This window comes from Musa acuminata, chromosome BXJ3-6, assembly GCF_036884655.1.
Source record: "Musa acuminata AAA Group cultivar baxijiao chromosome BXJ3-6, Cavendish_Baxijiao_AAA, whole genome shotgun sequence".
Classification (NCBI taxonomy): domain Eukaryota; kingdom Viridiplantae; phylum Streptophyta; class Magnoliopsida; order Zingiberales; family Musaceae; genus Musa; species Musa acuminata.
The window spans coordinates 9,434,977-9,453,666 of NC_088354.1; the positions used below are offsets into that span (position 1 = coordinate 9,434,977).

The window sequence follows — 18,690 nt, forward strand, 5'->3', positions numbered from 1 at the left end:
CCTTTGCAGGTTCCTACTGAGTGATCATTTGGTTGCCCTACATTGGCTACATGACAGGAAGGTTTGAAGGATCACAGTACTAGTGCAGGTAATAATGCCTCAAGCAAATGTCTAGAATTTGTACTGATCAGAGACATCAAAGCTCATGACCATGGGAATATTATATTTTTCACATCAGAAAGACCTGCTTACCACATGTGAACTGAGTCCATCAACAGTGACTACATGGAGACCCTGCCACATACAAACAAAACCCAATCAGACCACAATCTAGAAATTAATTACATAGAAACAAATGGGACCAAACAAGTTTGTCTCCATCCAGTCCACAATTATTCACTGGTTTCTTCTTCTGCTAGTTGCACAGAAGTTGGGATTCCTTTGTCTGATGCAACTGATGCTGACTCCAGTAGTTAATTGCAAGAGTTGGTGAAAAGTACATGTCATCCATCAGTTTAGAATTTAGACAATTCAAAGCATGCTTCTAATGTTGCAGCTCTACAACCAGTATGTACAGATTTGAGAGAGATTTTTCATAATAGAAAACATTCCACAAATGCACAGAAAAAACTTTTGGTAGGAAGCAGAAATGCATTTTAATCTACCATTAACATAATACATGAAACAGTATCGTCTACATGATGCAGGTCATACATGCTAGAAGAAATTATCATTATTCTCAGATTTCAGGACCACTTGTCTTCTTCTTCCTCCTGGATCACTGTGCCTCTGCTTCTTCAGTTGCATCAGATCTGAGCCTGGCTGTGCCAACAGACAGTGTTGGAGAGCATCATCTCAGGCAGCACAGAGTCCAGAATTTGCTCTGCCAAGGCATCGCACCACTGGTTGTTTGATCAACAAGAAATAATTTTGAGGTTACTCCATCAGTTGCATAGTTTGACAGTGCATGCCACTGTTTGGGCCCAATATTTCAGTCTTGCTTTAACATCTTCAGGATGGTCACCTAAAAATATTGAGGAAGAGAAGGGATAATAAAGTCAAGAGGAAACAACAAAGCAGTGTGTAGGTTCACCAAATATGGCATTGGATAGGGCCAATTGCATCTCTGCAAAGGCCAAGCAGATCACCAAAAGAAATTAACCAATATGAGCTAAATCACAACATATTTTTGGCCATGACTATTATTAGCTCATCATGCTATGTATTTTGTTTTTTCTGGAGTTTACAGGTTTTGGTGTTACCTCAAATTGGTCTTGAAAGAATCTTGAAAGATCAGTATTAGCTGATCATATAGAGAACCATGAGGAAAATTGGAGTTATTGCTGGATTCATTAAGTGGAATCATTCGTTACTAATGCATACGACCCTCCATAAAGTTCGGATCTTTTCTTCCGGATCGGAATCTCCCATCAGGGCAATCGAGCGAGATCCTCTGAAAACCAGATCTTTACGCGACAAGAAGAGAAGATGGAATCTTACCCGGACTGGAGATCTTCCAGTTGGCGACGGGAGGCGCAGCGCACGGCTCCGCCGCCACGGACGCTTCGCCCGCCGGCTCCATCAATCGACTCATGGAGTAGCATAACTCCAAGGCGGGGAGCGTGCCGCGGAGCTCCGGGATCTCCTCGTAGCTGAAGCCGAACCCCAGGTCCAAGCACCCCTTGAGCTCGTCCAGGTCGTCATCAGTGAGGCTCCTCGTCCTCCCGACGACGTCCGCGCCGTCCGCGACTTTCGCGCTACGACCCGCTCCCTCAGGCACTTCCACGTAGCCCTCGAGCGTGACTCCTCCGCCGGGGCGGCTCTTCCGCGGCCACGCAGCCTTCCACGCCTCTTCCAATCCCATGTCCTCCACCGCTTCTTCCATCCTCCTCTGAGCCTGCTTCTTCGTCTTCTTTTTCTTGCCGGCCCTCTTAGGACTCACGTTAGGGTTTAGAGTTGGGATCGGCACAGGGCACGCCGCTTCGTCCGATGAACTCCCCATCTCTCTCCGTCTCTTTTGGGGGCGGCGATAGCGTGGTTTTAAATGGGCTAATGAGGGTATGATGCCGACATAATGGTATTATGATATTGATACGGTATTATTATATGAGGTTGGATTTAATGGGTGAGGGAGAACGATAAAAGGATGGATTTTATTTATTTATTTATTTTAAAATTTTAATTTATTTTATTATATCAAATCATATATAGTATGAAGTTTTATTATATAATAATAATATATTAACCAATTTAGATGTTTTAATAAAAATAATGATAGAGTGATTTTAATTTTATAAAAAAGGAAGTGTAAAAATAATATTATTATCATAAAATTATTTATTATTATTATTAAATTATAATTTTTAATTATTTGAATCGATTATATGGATCTCTCGTCGATATTGAAATATATAAAAAAAATCATATGCTTACTTAAGATTATGATATTTAAAAATGTATTTATAATTTTATATTAAAGTTTTAAGGATCTTACTCTACTTTTTTTTACTATGTTCGATATTTGTTTATCCCATTTTAATTGATGTTTTCTCGTATTATCCTTTATTAAAATAATACTTAGTTGTCCATAGATAAAAGTATTTTTTTTCCCTACCTTTCTTTGTAATTTCACATATTTAACTCAATATTCTTAAATCTATTAAGTGCTATTGGTCTTAGAATTATCTTATAATTTTTTTTTAATCTTAATGATATCCGACGATCACATAAGACTCTTGATGTTTCAGTCATTTTAATCGTCACCTTTTTAGTTTATGAATGATATATTCATTGATCTCTGCATTTTGTTGAATAATTTATACAAAATAGATACTCATTGTCATATTATTCTTAAAAATAATTATATTATCATCTTTAAAATTTGATCATTGGAATCAGAACTTTAAGGTCTTTGAGGACAATGCGAAGAGATATGAAACGAATAATAAGTGAGAAATATCAATTGATGAAAAATTTGAGATGGAGATAAAGGAGCTGATAAACATTATTTATTTTCTTGAAGAATAACAAACAAATTATAAACAGGCAGTGTTAATTTCATCACTGCTTAGTAAACCAAGATCAACTTCATTAAGCAAAATTGGCATGCTTAATGATTCTAGAACTACGTGATTGAGATGTGAAACATGAATAAGAAGAACCACAATGCAAAAAAAAAAAAAAAATCCTTCATATCTTTAGGAAACATTTAATGACTCTTCTTTTCATCGAGTGCTCGAGAGGTTATAGCTTATTATCATCGTTGTTATTGTGTTACTACACAAGCAAATAACCCTAAAAAAAGATATCACAACAGTGGAAAGCAGCAAAGGATTGGAAATTTAATTGAGTGGCACGTATAGCCTGTGATATATTTTGTTTTGCCTTTACCATTATCAAGAGAGCATTTTAACGTGGTGCTTGTGACATGCTGCTGGCTTTTTAGTGACAGCTTTCTTGGCCTCCAACCTAACTGGCTCTCTCTCTCTCTCTCAGGCTTTGTCTTCTCTCAACGCCACATACAGCCATGTCCAAGTACAGGACCCGGACATATAAATCGCTGTCACGACGACATTGCTGTTCTGCCGATCTCTCCGGGCCTTGCAGGGAGGAGGAGGGTAGGGCTTGAAAGCCAGAGAAGGAGGTGACCACGATGAGAGAAAGAAATAATAAAATCTCACAGGATGAAAATGATCATCATATCTTACTCACAGGAAGAGGTGGTAGCAATCGATTGTATAAGAGTAATTTCATCTTTTGGATAATCTCATATTTTTATAAAATAACAGATATTAGAATAAAATTAAAAAAGCGACATTCTATAGAAAAATAAAAATAAAAACTGGAGATTTTTTTTTATAAAAATTACCCTATATATATATATATAATATCAAAATCAAAGAAAACAAGGAATCAGGTACTCCTTTTGAGCTGGTAGAAGCACAGCCGTAGTCGACAGCAAGGCCATGTTGACTGAGAGTTGAAAAGCAGGCATGGACACTAGTATAAAGCAAGAACAAAACCGTGCGGCTTTTGGCTAGAAACATGTTCTTCTACAGCAGACAAGTCTGAAACATTTCTCTGGTCTGCGCAAAGTACTTGCTCCTAATTTGGACCTTATGAACACATCATTCAACAATGTCACCATTGTGCTATAAAATGACACCACTAACACAGAAATCACACCGAGAATGAGATTCCAAATAATAAAGGTCATCCTTGATAAGAGTCTGTTGACCTTATTTGGCCTTGATAATAGGTCTTTAAATATATTACTCCACTTTTAATAAACTAGCCAAGCATCATCGAATAAAGTAAGTTCCGGGCACCTCAGGTTGCTGCTGCTGCTTATCAATCAAACGACACCTTGTGCACAATCCTTGCTCCTCTTGATTTTGCCACGTAGAGTCCTATATAATGAAGCACATCCTGCAGGAGCAGTAAGCAGAGCTCTATACTAAATCTCCAGCGTGACACATCATTAGTAGAGACGGGAATTAAAGATCGAAACTGTCACGCAATTCTAAGTAATATTTTGATCCTACCATATAGTATCAAAAGCAAGATGACAAAAAAGCAGGTTATGACATTAACTTTGTCAGTAAAGAAGCAATGCTTACAGAAAAGAGTAGGATTACGGTCCCCCGCGAGGCTAATAATGCTATTAAGATATGCACGCATCCTTTAGATATCAATAAGTCGACTCCAATGAAGGGTGTCTCTATCATGACATGAGCAGTCACTTCCACTACATCTGACTTTTTAGGTCTTAGTTCAATGTAAATCCTTGTGAATGAATCATCATATATGTATGATGTGGAAATACATGATTCTTTCAAGCTATTTCTCTTTCGTTAAGGACTGCAATGACTTGGTAAAATCCTCACTGCAAATTTAGAATTTTATTAGATGGTCATTGCTATTTGTTCTTATATTGGTAGCTGCTGTCAACAACTGTTCATCCTAAATTGCCTAATTATGCTGAGATCAACATCTAAGCAATTATCTTTTGCTGACAAGCTTTTCTTTTGATTACGGAAGAAGTCATAGTAATCTTCCTAAGAGTGTAAAGGTGTGTCGTCTCAGTGGTATGAGTGTAACATTAAACCATCCCTACAAGTTTAGGTGTTCAAACCTGAGGATGGGCCAAAGCTCCCTTGATATTTCTTGCAACATGAATTGGAAGGTCATGTGTTGCACAACCTCGTGCATAAACCACAACATCTTCCAGTGGTGGAACCAGGCCTATATTTCTAGCAGAGAGCGTGGAACATACAAAGTCCAACACGCAGATATCTGTGCATACTCCTACCACCAAAACCTGCACAATGGGATTAACAAACAATATGACTGTCATCCACATCTCCATTCTGGAATAACAAAAAGATCAATCTGCGATTAACCAGGAGTTATTATATATCTCAACAAATGTGTGTGTAGGAAGATCGATCACTTACGACTCTGATTTCATTTCTTTTCACCCAATCAGAGAATGCATTAGAGCCATCCTTCTCCATTGAACCAACGAAGCCATCAATACAATCTTTCCTTCTCACAGTAAAATTTGGATCCTTCTCCAGCCATTTCAGAGCTGCAGAAATACTTAAAAAGGAAATCAGTTGTTTCGAAGCTGTCAATTTAAGCTTAAAACTTGAGGACATGCACAGGTTTGAAAAGAAATAACATTCACGAATGCAAAAGGCAAGGAATAATACCAGGGACTAATCTCTCTTCGCCCGAACCGATGATACAATGAGGTGGATACGGAGGCTCGGGCTTGCCAGGATAATGGCCGTCGAGGAGAGCAAAGATAGGCCAGTTTCTGGCCGAGAACATCTTGGCCAGCTTTGCAGCCTCCTCCACCATCGTTGCTATCTGATCATTGGGCTCAGTTGGAGCCTTATATGGAGAACAGATCACATGAGATCAGAGGTATAAATTGTTCGACAAAATGTTTTCTACTTCAACAAAATAATCAAAACAAATACTTCCTATGCACGTTGAACTGATAAAAAACCTCAAATCGATATCAATTAACCATTAGGCTGAACTTGTATCGAATACTCACAAAAGCATCAGACTTTATAAAATGGAAGCGAAGCAAATTACACTTCAAAGATCACGCCTTTGCTTTTAGTTAGAGCTTAGTCCGGTTGAGTTCAGACCAAAGTTAAACTCTCGCCGAAGAGATAACGAATCAAGAAAAGAAAACTAACGCTAAAAGGACACAGATAAAACTGCTAAAGGGAAACAATTTACTGATACTAAAAAGCTAGACCTTCAGACAAACGAAAAAATTGGGAAGACACAAAACGTTCCAAATTCAACGATTAAAAATGTGTTCCATATATCAATATACATGAATCACAGAGAAGAATATGTTTCTCTTCATAACAACAAAAAATCTCGCTCATATGAACCTTCAATCGGACCAAACCACTCAAAAGTAACGAAATTTCAATGAAAAATAACTAAAATCGAAATCAGAAGATAGAATCTTACGACCCCCTACGCAAAAACGATCGGACCAGAGCACAAAGCGATATCACAACGTAAATCACAACGTATCCGACAACTCTCGCCGCACCTGTCGGCGGAGGGTACCGAGTTCGATGGAACCCTAAGATGGAATCGACTGGAAAAGGGGACGTACGAGATTGCCAGCTCCGACGGTGCAGAAGCCGTTGACGATGTCGACGAGGACGAGGCCGACGGCCCTTCCCTGACCTACCTCCGACGCCAGAACGAGGCTCTCCAAGTCCCCCAGTGGCATCTCCGCCTTCAACGCTGTCAACGCGCTCGTCTCCGAACCCATCGTCTCCGCCTCTCACCCTCACCTCCTTCGATTGCAGCCGATCGCTGCTATTTATCGACGAGGGATGCGGTCACCGCCACGGAGTACCCCAGCACGGGATCCTGTCACTGGTGGGCCGACGCCCGCGGTCGACCCAGCTTCTCACCGTTCGTCCCTCGTCCCCGAACCGAAGGCGGGTCCCCCGGTGGTCCCCGCACGGACCCAACAACTCACCTTCCGTGATGCCGTGTCAACCTACGGGTCTTTGAAGATGGCGTTCTCGATCAATGAGACCGCTCTCGAAGGTCAACGTCTGCACCAAACGGTGGAATCTTACTTGGGAAAATAACAAAGTCTGGAAATTGGTGGTCAAATTTTAAATTATTATTTTATTATAAAGAAATGATGTTATATCAAATAATTTCACATATAAAATACTCCCAGCGAATCAGAATCCAACCATTTAATATGATCAAGCAAAATGAAGGAAGCCATTTGACTCTAACATCCCCTGTTCGAATAAAACCAAATTAGAAATTAGAAATTAGAAGGATACTTCCACAGAAAGTTCGTGGAGAGGAAAAGAGAGAAGAAACCAAAAGCAGGAAACTGCACATACTTCCAAATGACTTGGCTTAGATTTTTTTTGTGAAAAACAATCCTTCTATTGGAAGAGCAAAGGAGAACAACTAATTCGCAGATAGGAGAAAATGATCGATTACGAGGCTGAAATAGTTCAAGCACTCTCAGTGGAACACAACCCTCATAATGGATGATGCATGGGGGCACAAATAATGCATCATCTAATTTTGATAGTATATACAACAAGCGACGTCAATGATTCATCAGAACTTTAGTCCTCCTCTTTCAGTTCAAGCTCAATTGGCCGTTCTAGAAACTGGAGATGATCCACTTCCGACTCAAGGAGATTGCCAACTTCTTCATAACCTGTAAACGCCAAATTCCAAATGTTCAATAAAGTCATGGCTATATCAGAAACATCGTGCTGGAAATTTAGTAAGTCGGAGTAACCTACGGATGTGCATCACTGGATAGGAAGGGAGAAAAGGAAAGAGACCTGGAGATGGAGATTTGGTAATGCAAGGAAGCAGCTCGGTTTCTAACTCCATAGTCTTTACATCTGTGATATCCTTGGAAAGCTCCTGACCAGCACAAGCAAGTATTTTATAATTTATTTATTGGAATAGGTAATCAGATTCAGCACTTACGATTTACACACTATTTAAGGAACTCTTTTATATCAATCCCTGGCTAATATATAGAATCCCAACTACAGTAGCAATGCAATAAAAATCCACTGACAAATATGTGTAGCATTTCTTAACTCAATAAAATTTGTCATACAAAGATGGAAAGGAACATAGTCCAAAGAACAAGTACAGACTGCTAGTGATGCTAAACATGAATGTTAATAAGCAAACCAATCAAGAGTTTCAAAACCAATGCTAAATAATGCTAAATATATGTTCTCATCTTCTGCATAGTTATAAATTTACCTACAGTTCCCTAAAGTGGCTAAAGGAAAAGGCAAATGGAAGTGATAGCCAAGAACATGATATTTGATACCACTATAGTTTCCTATAGTGGCCAAACAAGCCTTTGCATGTGGGTGCATATAAGATCCTTGCCACACAGTTCGTATCTTTGGGGTTAAACTAACTCGAGTGCGCATAATTAAACAAAAACATAATCATCATAAATTATGCATAACATGCAGCATAATGGCTCATGCCAACATAAATTGAAGACAGTTTTCTCTTCAAAATGCACTGTTGATAAATTTTACCAAATCTAAACAGTTTGAGCAGATTCCAGTTACATTTGGAGCATCCCATTGCTTTGTAACACCAACTCACGATTTTAAAATTAAGAAACAAATAATTTGAAGTCCAGAAACACATTCTATATGGGAAAGAACCTAAAAGGTTCTGCAAATTTTAAATAGCTAGTAGCAAATGTATTTAACAATTTTTTTTAGTCATGCACCTCAGAATTTAAACGAAGCATACTTCATTTAAATAAACAACATATAAAAGCACATGATCAGGAGTTATCCAAACTATGTCCTGATAATAATTTTGTGAGAACCAACACAAATTTTTACCACAAGCTTCAAATATTGAATTATAAATTTAGCTCTTATGATATATAAGAAAGAGGAGAATGTGAAGCTATCTACACAAACTGTGCATATAACATTGATATCGACAAAAAAATGATGCGTATATTGGTAGAATTTTACCACAATAAACTGTGGTAAACCCAAATGGTCTGACACTACAACCTCTGCATGTTTCAACTAAGTAAACCAAATGACAGGACTTTCTTGTTTGTTTACCTTGCAGTAATGTTCCATTTCTATCAAACTGCCCCATACATATCTAACATGCAAAACACGAAACATAGCCAAACCACATACCTTCTCTGGCAATCCAAGATCATATGAAGCGCTTAACCATTCATGCAAGTCAGACACGACCTTCAGAACCTTCTTGTTTATACCTATTAAAAAGGATGTGAACCAACTAAAACATTGTCGTTTGCCTAAATTAGTGGATGGAAAATATTTGCAATTCAGAAATAGAACAAAGGATGTGCAGAAAAAATTACGTTCTTCATTAATATCCTTCTCCAGCTTTTGTATATCGTTTCCAGTAAAGTGTGTCTGTTCAATTCCCTCCTTTGCCCACTGATGGCATCTCTTTATTTCCTCATCAGTGAGGGAAGTGCTCTTTGGGGCGTTCTTGATGGTCTCCCGACCACGTGGTGCAGACTTTTCTTTCAGGGCCAACACCTTAACCGGACGAGAAGCTGGAGGTTTGCCAGTATTTGAAAGATCCTTCAAGGCCTTGCGATCTGGACGACCAGATTTTGCTGGCTTTGGCAGGACACCTTTCACCTTATCGACATCTTTGCCTGCAAATTTGGACCTTTAATCAGTACATCATAGCCTTCTCCAATCGAATTTATTTGTTAAGATGTCATTGATATACAGTCAATACCTATATGGATATGAAAATTCTCATTTTGAATGGCAACAGGTGTTCGGTAAGCCATTAGCCCAAATCAATTTTTTCTGCATCCATAAAGTGAATAGAAGAGTTATATAAAGACAGTTAGCACTAACGATAAGAAATTTACACGAGTTACATACGAATCAGATGACAGTTAGCACCAGCGATAAGAAATTTGGTACGTATGAAAGAACTCTACTCCATCAGATTACTTACTTACAGGGACATCATTACATCAACAACCATAAAACTTGCAAGCCCAAGATCCAAATGAAACAACAAAAGTAAATTCAAACCCCTGCTTTTACGATAATTAAGCAAGTCCTAGAAGCTACTTTCACCAAAACATCATCTTCTTTATTCTAATCAGATTTACACATCGAGATAGGAAGAGAAAACCAGTGGCCGCAGCAGAGAAAGCAAACAATAAGGACGGTATCTAGACATCAATCTTTCAAACAGTTCCTGCGATACAATCATTTCCACCAAGATTTCATCTTTTCGAAGCAAAACCACAAGAAGATGAAAGATAGAAGATAACTAAACATAATAAACCAAGAAGGACAACAAGATCACGATCAGGCCCAACAGTTTTGGTCCTGAAAACCACTATATGAGTGAGCATATCCGAGGCACCGTGATCGAACGGACGGCAAGAGAACGAACCGATGGAAAAGGGGAAAGATTGTTTATAAAAGAAACAAGAAATTTCGTGAAACTTCCGTTAAAGAGACGGAGATCGAAATGGCGGCAAGAGAACGAACAGAAAACAAAGTGGAGAAATTATTTAGAATTTTCCTTGCCATGAATCTTCCGTAACATACCAGAGACAGCGATCAGACTGACGGCAAGAGAACGAACCATAAAAAAAAGGGGGCGGAGATTGAACAAAGAAACAAGAAATTTGATGAAATTTGCGTCCGGGAAGATATTTAAGACACGAAGATCGAAGTGGCGACAAAATTATTAGGGAAATAACAGAAAATTTCATGAATCTTCCAAACATATCCGAGACAGAGATCGAACTGACAGCGAGAGAACGAACCGAAGGAAAAGGGGAAATTTTGTTGGGAATAAGAATCAAGAAATTCTTGAAACTTCCGCGCGAGAAGATATCTGATACACAAAAATTGGAGCGGAAACAAGAGAACGCACAGTAGGAAAAGCGGGGAAATGACTCAGGAAAAGAACCAAGAATGTCACGATTCTTCCGTGCGAGAAGATATCTGAGATAATTCGGACTGATGGCGAGAGAATGAACCCAAGTGAAAGAGGAGAGATTTTTCGGACATTACCAGAGACCAGTCCGCCCTAAGTCCGGCCTTTGATCGGTAAACCCTAATTTTGTTCTTTCTCTTTCTGCGGAGACGACAGCCCAACGGTAACCAAAGTGGAGACGAAAGAGGGACGAGCGGCCTATTCAAATACCTATTGCAGGAGCACGTGTTTTGCACGTGTCAGTAAGAGTATTTCTCCCAAATAGGTGACAGTTGAGGGAATAAACCGTAAAAACTCTTCATTTCGTAACGGCTACATCCACCGACTCGATCAGCCCTGAAAACCGTCGGGGCAACGTCACCTCTCCCGAATAGGCCTGATATGTGGCGATAACTGCTGGCGTGGCACACATTGATGGATTCTCGTTCTCTAAATCGTGACTTAATTTTTTTATTAATGATGAGTTATATATATATGTATATTTATTATATATAAAAAATAAAATCACTTCATTTAGAGGAATATATACTTCAAAATATACATTCATTTTGGGCTAAAAATAGGATGTGACAGAAGTGGGCCCAGAGCGATTACCAATCACAAGGCGGGTATGTTGGGCACGCTAACTAAATCGCTTTAAGAAGGTTCTGAAAACGAAGGGTTGACAAGAGCCGCTGGATCTATCGGCTACCCTCGCATCCACCGTTCAAAGAGATCATAAAGATGCCCTCCGAAATGATCGTAAAAGACGGGGAAACCCTTCCAAATCGGTTCGCCCTCGCGAGATGGGGAAGTTTCGCGGTGATCTTCTTCTTCCGAACGCGCTCCATGCGACCCTTTGGATCCTTGTGGCCTTCGGTTTCCCCGCAGTGATATCCGCCATCCGGTAATTGTTCGGATGTCTTCGTCTCTTGATCCCTTACTTGCTTTCTCTGCGGTTTTGGGATCAAATGTTTCAATTCTTGTGGGTTTTCGATTTATCAATTCGGAAATTTTAGTGAATGTTGGGCTATCCGGGAAAGAAAGATTTCTTTGATCGTTTTTTGTTGATTATTAGGCAATATTTGCGTCTTCTTCCATAAGTATTAGGAGATCTAAAATTAAGGGCATATGAGCGTGTTTAGACTCATAGGCGGAGATATCGAAGTGTCAGGATAGGATAGGGACGTGTCGCTGGAGAAGCTAGTTCGATCGTTCATTGTGCATTACAGGTAACACAAAGGTGAAGGCATCAGAAAGGGAACGATGTTCTCGACTTTTCTAGATTTTTGGGCTTGAGAAGGCAATTGAGGAAAATAAGTCTTGATTTTGCTTTATATTAGGTTCCATGTCTATTTTGGGTCTTATTCGTTATGAGCAAAAAATTTTCTGAATACAAGTCAACTAGTCAAACAACTTATCTCATGCATATTATAGGACATGGATGAATTGTAGCCCGTCAGCTGCAGAGCATGTCGAGACAAGCTGACCCTACTTTTGGGTGAGTATAATTAAATGACGCGTATTGGAGACACCATGTATAGCACCTCAATTTGGTCTCACATCGAAAGTGGGAAAAAAACTAAGATTCTTATAAGGTTTTGATGGGTGTGTTATTTAATTTTAACTTAAGCATTTTGGACCATTGATTCAGGTCCAATGAAATTAATAGGTCACTTATCCCATCAGGTTGGATCATGACAATTGGTATTAGAGTCAAACCAGTATTTGGTATGATGAGAGGGTCGAGTAGGAAAGGGCTATTCTAAGTTATGTTGGGCCTTGATGAGGATATCAAACCATTAAATGAAGAAGATTGTAACACTCTGATTTTGTCCCACATTGAAAGTGAGCAAAAACTAAGATTCTTATAAGGGTCTGAGGTGTCTGATAGGTATACTACTCTTAAGTTCAGCTTAAGCATTTTGGTCCAGTGGTTTAGGTTCAATGAAGTGAATAAATCATACTACCCCTCAAGCGAATCGTGAGACCATGAACTCCAAGGTGGTATATATCTATTCAGTTAGCATGAAACAATGCATGAAACTCGGATCAAGATTTGCGGCTACCTTTTTTTTAAATATATATCAATGACTGATACACTGAGAAAGAGAGCAAATGAAGGTCATATCACATGAATATACAACATTTTTCCTTTGTCTTGAACTTCCAGAAAATTGTGTTCTCAATTACAAGTTGATAGTGATTGTCAGCTGCAGAAAATGCCGACTGTATGAATGCATTAGATGGAAACCTTTTTAGAATAACACTAGCACAGAGTTGTTCTTTAACCTTCTCATACATGCTCTAATAAGAAACCAAACATCTTTGTGGGGTGTTCCTATGTTTTCTTTGCAGCCAAAAAGCTTCATGGTGGAAGTTATTCTATTTCATTTACTACAATTTTCTACACAAAATAACTCATTCTTTTTTTTCCCATGCATTTTCTGAATTATCTACCTAAAATTACCTCTTTTTATATAGGTGTTATGCTGTATCTGGTATAAGGTTGTGAGTGTAGGTGGAAGTTTTAGTGGGGTAATCCAAAGAATTGTATGTGTGTATAGATATAAACATTTGTGTATGCAGAATTCCTCAAAACATGGCATGGTGAATAAGTCCCACAATGATGATTATAGGGCAATTTCCTTTGTTTTTCTTATTTCAGAAAGAAATCCTGATGTCAATTTTATCTGATACTTGTTCTAGGAAGGATATTGGCCTTGCAGAGAATCGTGTTTGCAGAAATACTGTTCAGGGGCGGTACTTATTATCAGATGACAATGGTAAGATTATGACTTCTTCAAGTTCTGGTGGGTCTCTGTGGTGTGTTAGTGTCGTACTCTTATCCTTTCACTGTAGTGTGGACAAGTATCTCTTAGTGATCTTTTTTGCTCCATGACTAAAATAGTAGCTTCAATTGTCAGTGACTTATCTATCGCTTAGAAGTAACTTACAAATATTGCAGGTTACGTATGCACTGCCCTTTCAGTTGATTCATGGACCAGATGCTGTCCAGTAAAAGGGGACCAATTTTCTTGTCAGTGAGTTTTCCTCTGCGATTGATATTGATTTGATCATCTGCCCTGAAATAAATAACTTTCTGAATCGATTTTTTCCTGCTCCAGGGGCTGCAACCTCATTTCACAGTGTTGCAACTCATATGAATACTGTGTATCATGCTGCTTAGATCCATCCAGGGTATTTTCTTTATTTCCCAATGTGCATTGCTCTCACTTAAATTGAAGTAGTTGATTCAAATGTATATTATTTTCACAGACTGACAAAGATCTTGCTATGAAGGTGAAAATTGCGAAACCAGTTACTGCAGGTAAAAATACAGACATACATTTGTTGATAACACATTTTACTAGTTCATTTATCTTCTTTCTATTTTTAGGCACTTACAGTAGTGCTTTTGATTTCTGTGCTGGAAGATGTCGACATAATTCTGCAAGTGTGGTATTGTTCTCTCCCATTAGTCTCTTTTCCTTTTGTCATCTCTACCAATCTGAATGGTACTATTTGTAATTTTTACTGATGGTAAATGGTTGTAGCTATTAAATATAGTTTTTAAGATAAGTTTTAGAGTGATGAAACAAACTTTTGCAATGTGAGGTTAGAACTTAGAAGTGAAAATGTTTGTTTTGAATATATGCATACTCATTTTCTTCTGATCGAGAACCCTTTTTGAGCATGACTCTCCACGTTAGCGGTGCATCCTCATGCCTGTTGGGATGTAATTTATCACGTGTGATATCAGGAATTGATATGGGTTCATGCTAGTGTGGTGCCTGTGTAAAGTATTTGGCATGTGGCTGACATAGGCATGACCTGAAACAGGCAATGCACATTGCATGTTATAGCTGCGAAGCAACCAAATTCCAGCATAGTACCATCTTGCACATGACATTCCATGGCTAAGTACAAATTTAATACAAGTTAGTCGAACTTGACTTGGTGTAAAAGTGGAATTGATTTGTTTGATTTAGGTCCATGAGAATGCCTATGCGAGCGACTTCCATCACTGCTTTTCACTACAGTCAAATTATTCAGGTACTAGCATTGTTTTACCATATGTATCTCGATATCCTCACATTCATCTTTTGTCGAAGAAAGATTTTTCTCAGTCAATATCGGTGCTTTCATTCACTTGATTATGATCAATATGTAAATTAGGGAGTACAGAGGTGACTTTTGAAGCAAGATTAGCTGGCATTAACATTGTCACTGGAAGGTGATCTTATCATGTGATTTTAAGACAGTGATGCTTGTTACTGTAATCTTGTTGATAGTTTTTTCAAGTCTTTAATTAGGGCACCATTTGATATATAGGCCGGGGGAATCCTGTACTATAGCTTGCAGCTTGAGGGGACAATCATGTGTTCCGAACAGGCTTTTTCTGCTAAATAGATGCAACTTGTAAGTCTTTTGTTCTGTTAAAATTCATTATAACTTTTTTGCTTTTCCTTTAAAAATTCTTCATTCTGCACTCGACTTGAAAGTAAATTAATTGTTGAAAATTGTAGGAGTTTTCAAAGTCAATAATCAATTAATCATAAATATAATCAATACCTTATATAAGAAGTACAAACGCTTTTCGATAGGCAACTAGTCAAAGTGCAATTCTCTTGCCTATGATGTTATATATTCTGGTCCCAGTGTTATGTATACTGCTGCACAGAACAGGCTCTGTTAATAATTTGGTGCTTTGGTTCTTGGCAAATTAAAGTGATAAACTAGAATATATGTAATAGAATTTGATGCTCTTTGGAAGTATTTGGTGGCATAAGTTAAATTTTAGACCCAAGGCCATGCTTGTACTTGATTGGTTATTTAGGAGTAAAAGAAATGGCATAAAACTTAGTTGGTTTGACTGCAATTTATCATAAGACATGCTAGTACTTGGATTGGTATTTAGGAGTTAAAGAAGTGGCGTAAAACTTGGTCAGTTTGACTGCAATATGATGAAGTCTTAAGACACGATTTCAGAATTCAACTATATGCCTCTTCTCTCTCTTTATCTCTCGTTTACAGTGCTATTTTATGAAATTAATCTGTGAGCTGCAATTCATTTGCACTTTTAGGTTTGTTGGTACCACGAATCATTCCTGACCCTCAGCTTGGTTCTTGGCTCTACCTTCACAATTTTATCTGTCATGTGAAGTATTACAGAATTTTCTTTTTGTGATTTTGTTGCCAATGATCATTTGTTGAAACTGACAAAACGCAGTTCTCACAAACTGCTTTTGTATATGACTCTACCAGGAAATCTTTTATATATTGTGAGTCAAGGATCAACATTCTCGTATATTCTTATTGAGTTACCGTGGTGTTTCTTGTTTCCTGTTTTTCGTATATGTTCTCTAGGACTTCATAAATGATGCGATTACAAAAACTATCATGTGATGAAGCCACTTATAATCCTGATTCATAGTAGTTTAATTTTTGCTTATGAATTTTATGATGGAAAACTCTTTGTATTTGCCATATCAAATGACATCGTGCTTTAAATCAGATTGCAGAAATATATGCTCTGTAAGGGTGGATGTTTCGCGAGCCTTGGGTCAGATCAACCTGCAGAAGTTGAAGAATTTGCTCCCAAGCACATGGTATGCCTTCATTTTTCATCTTTTAATTAACATCCATCAATTTTTATTTCATTGCTATTAAATCATAAGTTCTTTTTGGGAAATTAATTAACTAAAATGTGGTTGATAGTGGTCTACTTAGAAATTTTTGAATTTGAATATATAAATTTAGCATGATCTGCTCAGATATTTTGAACTTAAATATATACTTTTGGTATTCTCATGGATAATACGCCTATGAAGCTATAATGAGTTAAATCTCGATTGTGTATGGGCTTCTGTGAAGCACTGATACAGTTACAAGATATGCAACACAGAACAAATGTGCTGTTAGATCAGTTATCATTTTTACACGTATATAATATCAACACAAAAATCTCTCGATCATCCTGGCAATACCTGATTTTTAATAGTTATTTAAAAGATCAGTTGCTTCCAAAAAGTAATTGTGATTATCATTTTTCATATGTATCTAATACTGTTGCAGCATGCATCTTGAAGTGTTGATGTTTCATAAATAAGATTCTAGGGAATCAACAGAGAGACTATATCCTCAGAATTTAAGATAAACATGCAACATATGGAACAATGTTATACGACCTTGTTCTCTTTAAGAATTTGTTAGTTCCAATGAAATAGCATACTATAGTGCTGCTCTGTTTCACTTACCAAGTACCGGCTAGCTGAGGTAGCCAAATTGGATCCCTGTTTACGATATCTTGGACCATAAAGGTGTCAAGGTGGAATTGAGTTGAGTTACCTACAGAGCTGAGGTGGACTAGTTGAGATATCCTCCGAGCTGAAATCAAGATGTTCCTTAGTTTTTATGACCGCTGCTTTAAGGAAAATCTTGCAAAATAGAGGGGGGCATTGGAATGTGTCAGTTGGGGTCACCCAATGCTCAAGTTAGATTTCACTTTAAAGTGATATGAAATAATGTGAAAGAAATTTAAGAGCACAAATCCCATTAAGTAGGTGAGAGAAATAAGCCCAATTCTTTTACCTGCAGTAGAGGTCCCATTTTGTAGTGTCAAATCCTCACAAAACCGGTCGGTCGTAACACATCATCACCTGAATTAGATTGTTATTCTGCTGCGATGTTGCAGAAGGCATGGCAGATGACTGGACTCCAAGTCAATCGAGGCCTAGGAGGATTTGTTAGGTAGTTGCAACTGCGTTGATGATGTGAAGACTCGTCATTGTGTAGTGGTCCAGGCATCAATGTCTTACCTGTGCAGTTCAGGGGCTCATTAGCGTTCCCACATCACCTACTTTCTCTTCCTTCGATATCAGTCTTCTTCTATTTAACGATCATTTTTCAACAGAGTGAACAAGTCAAGCAGATGCTTTTAGGTAATTATGTATGGTCTTTGATGCAATATGGCTGCCAAAGGTAGCATGAACTCGATTTTTGGTGCTTCGTATGTGCTACTTCCTTTTCAACTGTATTCTGCAATAACCCGAAGAGATTTAAGAGTAAGTACATGGTACACACTCTTATGTTTTAGGTCTATTATGTGCTGTTCTACAAACGATTATGACAAGTGGGGCCAACTAAACCTATCGGTGCTTTATATTTTCTTTCCTTATCGATTTATTCTTTCTTTCCTATGCTTCTTTATTGATTTCATGGTTATTTTTTGATAAATGTGAGTCTGATAACGAGTAAGTGTGATGTTTCTCTTCTTTTGCAGAGCCCAGGAGCTTGCTTGTACACCCAAACAGAAGCTATGCTTTCATGTGATGGCTCACATCAACATACCAAGAGACTCTGCCCCTGTGCATGATCCACCGACAGCCAACATCAGTCTCAGCCATCTGCAAATAGCTGCTGTTAGAGAAGAATCTGGTTGTTTGGGGTTTCATAAGACCTCATCAAATACAAAGTACATGAGGATAAGGTGGCAGAAATGAGGTTTAGGATCCAAGAAAAGTCAGCCTAACACTGTCACTTTATTCAGTCTCCCTGATGTTGTTGTTCAAAATGTGATGGTGACTTCCTTTAGACGTGCAATTTAAAAGCCTCAAGTAAATTATTTTTAAGAAAAAAAATTAAAAAAATTTAGTTTTGTGTGTCATCGTTCAATATTTATTGGAATTAATTCATTAGTATTCCTTTATGTACAGGTATTGT

At 38.1% G+C, this 18,690-nt stretch overlaps 4 protein-coding genes across 6 annotated transcripts; 1 reads left to right on the forward strand and 3 right to left on the reverse strand.

The window, feature by feature from the left end:
* Window positions 1-571: 571 nt before the first annotated feature.
* Window positions 572-1,984, reverse strand: LOC135583275 (uncharacterized). Of its 2 annotated transcripts, none has more exons than XM_018826840.2 (2): window positions 1,441-1,984; window positions 572-842 (listed from the first exon to the last, which is right to left on the reverse strand). In XM_018826840.2, exons 1-2 carry the CDS (start codon window positions 1,940-1,942, stop codon window positions 796-798), a joined length of 549 nt encoding a protein of 182 aa, XP_018682385.1. In that variant the 5' UTR covers window positions 1,943-1,984; the 3' UTR covers window positions 572-795. The 2 variants fall into 2 exon arrangements, with proteins under 2 accessions (XP_018682385.1, XP_065009335.1); XM_065153263.1 differs by having other exon boundaries at window positions 572-964; window positions 1,441-1,981.
* Window positions 1,985-3,945: 1,961 nt separating this feature from the next.
* Window positions 3,946-6,790, reverse strand: LOC135640013 (nicotinamidase 1-like). The gene is made up of 5 exons (XM_065154086.1): window positions 6,593-6,790; window positions 5,655-5,838; window positions 5,397-5,530; window positions 5,075-5,260; window positions 3,946-4,368 (listed from the first exon to the last, which is right to left on the reverse strand). Exons 1-5 carry the CDS (start codon window positions 6,752-6,754, stop codon window positions 4,291-4,293), a joined length of 744 nt encoding a protein of 247 aa, XP_065010158.1. The 5' UTR covers window positions 6,755-6,790; the 3' UTR covers window positions 3,946-4,290.
* A 664-nt stretch (window positions 6,791-7,454) lies between these two features.
* On the reverse strand, window positions 7,455-11,150 carry LOC103987643 (uncharacterized). 2 transcript variants are annotated; one of them, XM_009405998.3, is made up of 6 exons: window positions 11,064-11,150; window positions 9,757-9,830; window positions 9,365-9,670; window positions 9,174-9,256; window positions 7,812-7,896; window positions 7,455-7,681 (listed from the first exon to the last, which is right to left on the reverse strand). In XM_009405998.3, the coding sequence occupies exons 2-6, from the start codon at window positions 9,809-9,811 to the stop codon at window positions 7,587-7,589; spliced, it is 624 nt and encodes a 207-aa protein (XP_009404273.2). In that variant the 5' UTR covers window positions 9,812-9,830; window positions 11,064-11,150; the 3' UTR covers window positions 7,455-7,586. The 2 variants fall into 2 exon arrangements, with proteins under 2 accessions (XP_009404273.2, XP_009404272.2); XM_009405997.3 differs by having other exon boundaries at window positions 7,770-7,896.
* Window positions 11,151-11,742: 592 nt separating this feature from the next.
* Window positions 11,743-18,561, forward strand: LOC135640367 (uncharacterized). Its single transcript, XM_065154724.1, has 11 exons — window positions 11,743-11,872; window positions 13,675-13,751; window positions 13,934-14,009; window positions 14,094-14,166; window positions 14,245-14,296; window positions 14,366-14,427; window positions 14,958-15,021; window positions 15,145-15,202; window positions 15,301-15,387; window positions 16,484-16,577; window positions 18,251-18,561. Exons 1-11 carry the CDS (start codon window positions 11,772-11,774, stop codon window positions 18,341-18,343), a joined length of 837 nt encoding a protein of 278 aa, XP_065010796.1. The 5' UTR covers window positions 11,743-11,771; the 3' UTR covers window positions 18,344-18,561.
* The last annotated feature ends 129 nt before the right edge of the window (window positions 18,562-18,690 follow it).